Here is a 3,227-nt window from a genome sequence, read left to right on the forward strand (position 1 = left end):
TATATATTTATGTTCATTTAAGAAAATACTAGTAGTGATGTATTATTTCAAAGTGTACAGTTAATATGTTTGGAGTTATTTAAAATTTATATTGAGAAAAATGTACTTTCACTATTGCAGTAGACGAGCATCTACATAAGACTGTTAAATTGATTGTTGTTTTATATGAAACTACTTTTATAATACTTATTTTTATTGTTATAATATTTTATAAATTTTAAGGAATATGACAAAAATATTGTAGGTATTGAAGGAGGGGTGTCTGGGAGGAGTGGGGGTATAAAAGGGAAACAAGAATGTGATTTAATTCTATTTACTTAAAATATGTTTTTAAATGTTAACAAATTCAGATAAATTGAAATCATGTAACTTTTCTCATCATAATGCAATAAAAGTATTAAAAAAAAGAAAAAATATGACTTGAGGCTCTATAACATTTCATTTAGTACGTGTCCCACAGTGGTGAAATCTTATCCTCTGGTGAGATATGTTTCCTTTGTCTTGTTGCATATACCATTTTTATAAATAGTTCACCACCTACAAGAAACTCTTTGACTAGAGTTGCTAGATATGGAATTTCCAGATTAAAGCATATGATATTACTATTGCCAAGACTGGGTATTTTCTCTTTACTTTTGGATCATTTGTACTTTTGAAATTGCCTTTAGGGGTTTTCACGTACACGTACACAGACTTCCCCTTAGTTTGGGTCTTTAGTACTTCTTTTGAAAATTGTTTTCATGATTTTTCATGTAAAAGTACACCAATTTTCCCTTAGTTTGTAGACCGATATCACAATGAAACTTACATATTTTGAGTGTCACTGGGTGAAAGTGCATGTCAAGCTTGGCCTTGGAAGAACAGAGCATTCATAGAGGCCCAGATTCAAGATGTGGGTTACAAGGACCATGCCCTCTCTTTAAACTCTCAAGCCTCAGTTTCTGTATCTGTGCCTCAGACCATCTTTGAGGCCAAAACAGAAGCCTGAACCTTGACTTACAGTAAGTGGCCAATGTATTAAACTCTCTTTTTCACCATCCTCCTCACATGCCACCCTTAGAGGGGCAAAGACAGATGTGGCCATGTACGTGCATTAAAATAGACATCTGAGTTTCTAGGAAATGAAACTCAAAGCAGTTGCTTCCTTTGTAGTAGTGTGGTCTCGTCATTAGATCTTAGACATTGAGTTTGGGGCCAACATGATAATCTGGAAATCACAGTGTGCTGCTAATGAATGCCCATTTATTGAGTCTAGTGTGGGTGAAAAAATCATGTCAGAAGAAGCTTTTTCTGATTTGGTTTTGGTCTACCTAATAACCACGTGCAAAGATTTTGAACAATGTATGGAGCTTCACTGTTTCTCTATAAGATGACCAAGGAGAGATCACAATGCTCACATGGTCAAAGAAAATGAATTCCAAAAGACTGAACTGAAAAGTACACTGCCTCCCAGCTCAGCATGGTCAGACCCAGCTTGACTGAATTTCAGCCAGACTTCTGTGAGCCCTAAACCTTGCAGTGGGGGCTTTGTGCCTTCTTTGTTTTGCCTAGCTTAAGCAGTGATCTTGCTAAGTCATTTTATTAAAAACCCTACCTTGGTCTATGACCACACCCCCACCCCTAAACTCCCTACATCTTCCATGCCCCAGCTCCCAGTGAGATCTGAGCATTCTCACTCCCCTCTTCCCCCAGGAAATGCTGCAGCATCCTGGCCAGCCTCCAACAAGAATTCTGTCAGGCCACTTTAGCTAGAAATCCCTCCCCAGGCCTGAAGTTTCCTCTTAGTACTTTTCCATCCACTGACTGCCACCCACCTTTTGCTTTAAAACCCATTTGTTCTGATTGTTAGGAATTGAGTCTAAGTGTATCCTGAGGCCTCCATGCTCATCCCAAAAACTCCATTTCATCTAATTGCAAACTCTGAGCATCATTGACAGCAGTAGAGCAGGAGGGTCCCCCAAATCCCTGTTCTACATGTCTCCTGAATCCATCCTTTCTGTATAGTCACTCAGATAGCAACATATGGTAGGAAATACATTAAGTCACTTCAGGGATCCGCATGGCTTTAAAGATCAAACTGGAGAATTAAAAAAAAATGGAATTCTCAATTCAAACATCTACTCTTGCTCACTACATTATGTATTGAACTTGTAGGAAGAGCAAACAATGACTAATCTCATATTATGAAATGCTACATTGATTCATTTTGATTATGAAACACCACAAAGCAGTTTCTCCTAGGAAACAACACTCTAGGCATGGGACCCATGGACTCCAGACAAGTGTTGTACTAATGAGCTATATCTTCATTCCTGAACAATTCTTAAATATTCTTCTTGCCAACTGATTCCAGTTCTTAGCACAAAGATTATCAATGACAAAATCAGGCTCCATAAACTGTCCTTACCATTTTCAGTTTTCTTTCAAAATGGAATCAAGAGGTCTGGTGGAGGAGAACAGAGTCAGAGATAGACCAGGATCAGCCTGAGAAGGGAGCCAATGGCATCTGCAGTGAGAAACAGAGACATCCAATGTGACACTTAAAAGGCAGCAAAGACACCCTGGCAACATTTATAAATGTGCTGTTGAGAATACATATAGTATTTATTTCATTAAAACTAGATACATGAAAGACATACTCCAGGAAATGGTTTCCAATCCGACTGAAAGTCTGTCTTGGAGGAATTGACATTTTAGACTACAACATTATTTTCTTTACATTCTAAAATATCTTTTGGCATACGGTTTGGATTCCTTCTCTTCCCATCCCCATTCCCTTGCAACAGCACATACATCTACTTACTGAAATTATCCCAATGTGTCCCAATGCTTAAAATACCTTTCTTGAAGGCATGGAGTGGTTCTATATGTGGAGTCCTCAGAGACAAAGAGAAGGCAACAGAAAACCCAGACTCGCAGAGCCTTTGAGCTGCATGCTTTGGGGTTTCCAAATACGAAATTGACGCTAGGTAGCAGGAGGAGGGCAGGAAGGAGCATGATTACTTAAGCCACCCCATGCGAGGTTTGCAGAAACACCAGGTTCCTCTTATTTTTCACCAGACTGGAGGCAACATCTCTAAATCCAAACAACCTGATATACCAATCTGTCTTTTTGTTTAAAAGCAGGGATTTATAACTTTGCCACTATTGAGTTTGTTTGTTTGTGTGTGTGTGTGTGTGTGAATGTGGTATGTGTGAAGGTGCTTGTGTGTGAAGAGGCTAGAGGA

At 38.6% G+C, this 3,227-nt stretch overlaps 1 protein-coding gene across 3 annotated transcripts in view; it reads right to left on the reverse strand.

The window, feature by feature from the left end:
* Positions 1-2,990, reverse strand: part of Tlr7 (toll like receptor 7) — a 31,569-nt gene extending 28,579 nt beyond the window's left edge. For 2 of the 3 annotated variants that reach the window (XM_031371192.1, XM_031371202.1), the window contains exons 1-2: positions 2,840-2,990; positions 2,408-2,506 (exon numbers count right to left, since the gene is read on the reverse strand). In XM_031371192.1, the coding sequence (XP_031227052.1) occupies positions 2,408-2,410 (3 nt within the window). In that variant the 5' untranslated portion in view covers positions 2,411-2,506; positions 2,840-2,990. Of the gene's footprint in view, positions 1-2,407; positions 2,507-2,803 lie in introns of all 3 variants that reach the window. The other variant, XM_031371210.1, reaches the window with a different exon arrangement.
* Between the last annotated feature and the right edge of the window lie 237 nt (positions 2,991-3,227).

This window comes from Mastomys coucha, chromosome X, assembly GCF_008632895.1.
Source record: "Mastomys coucha isolate ucsf_1 chromosome X, UCSF_Mcou_1, whole genome shotgun sequence".
In the NCBI taxonomy this organism is placed as follows: Eukaryota; Metazoa; Chordata; class Mammalia; order Rodentia; family Muridae; genus Mastomys; species Mastomys coucha.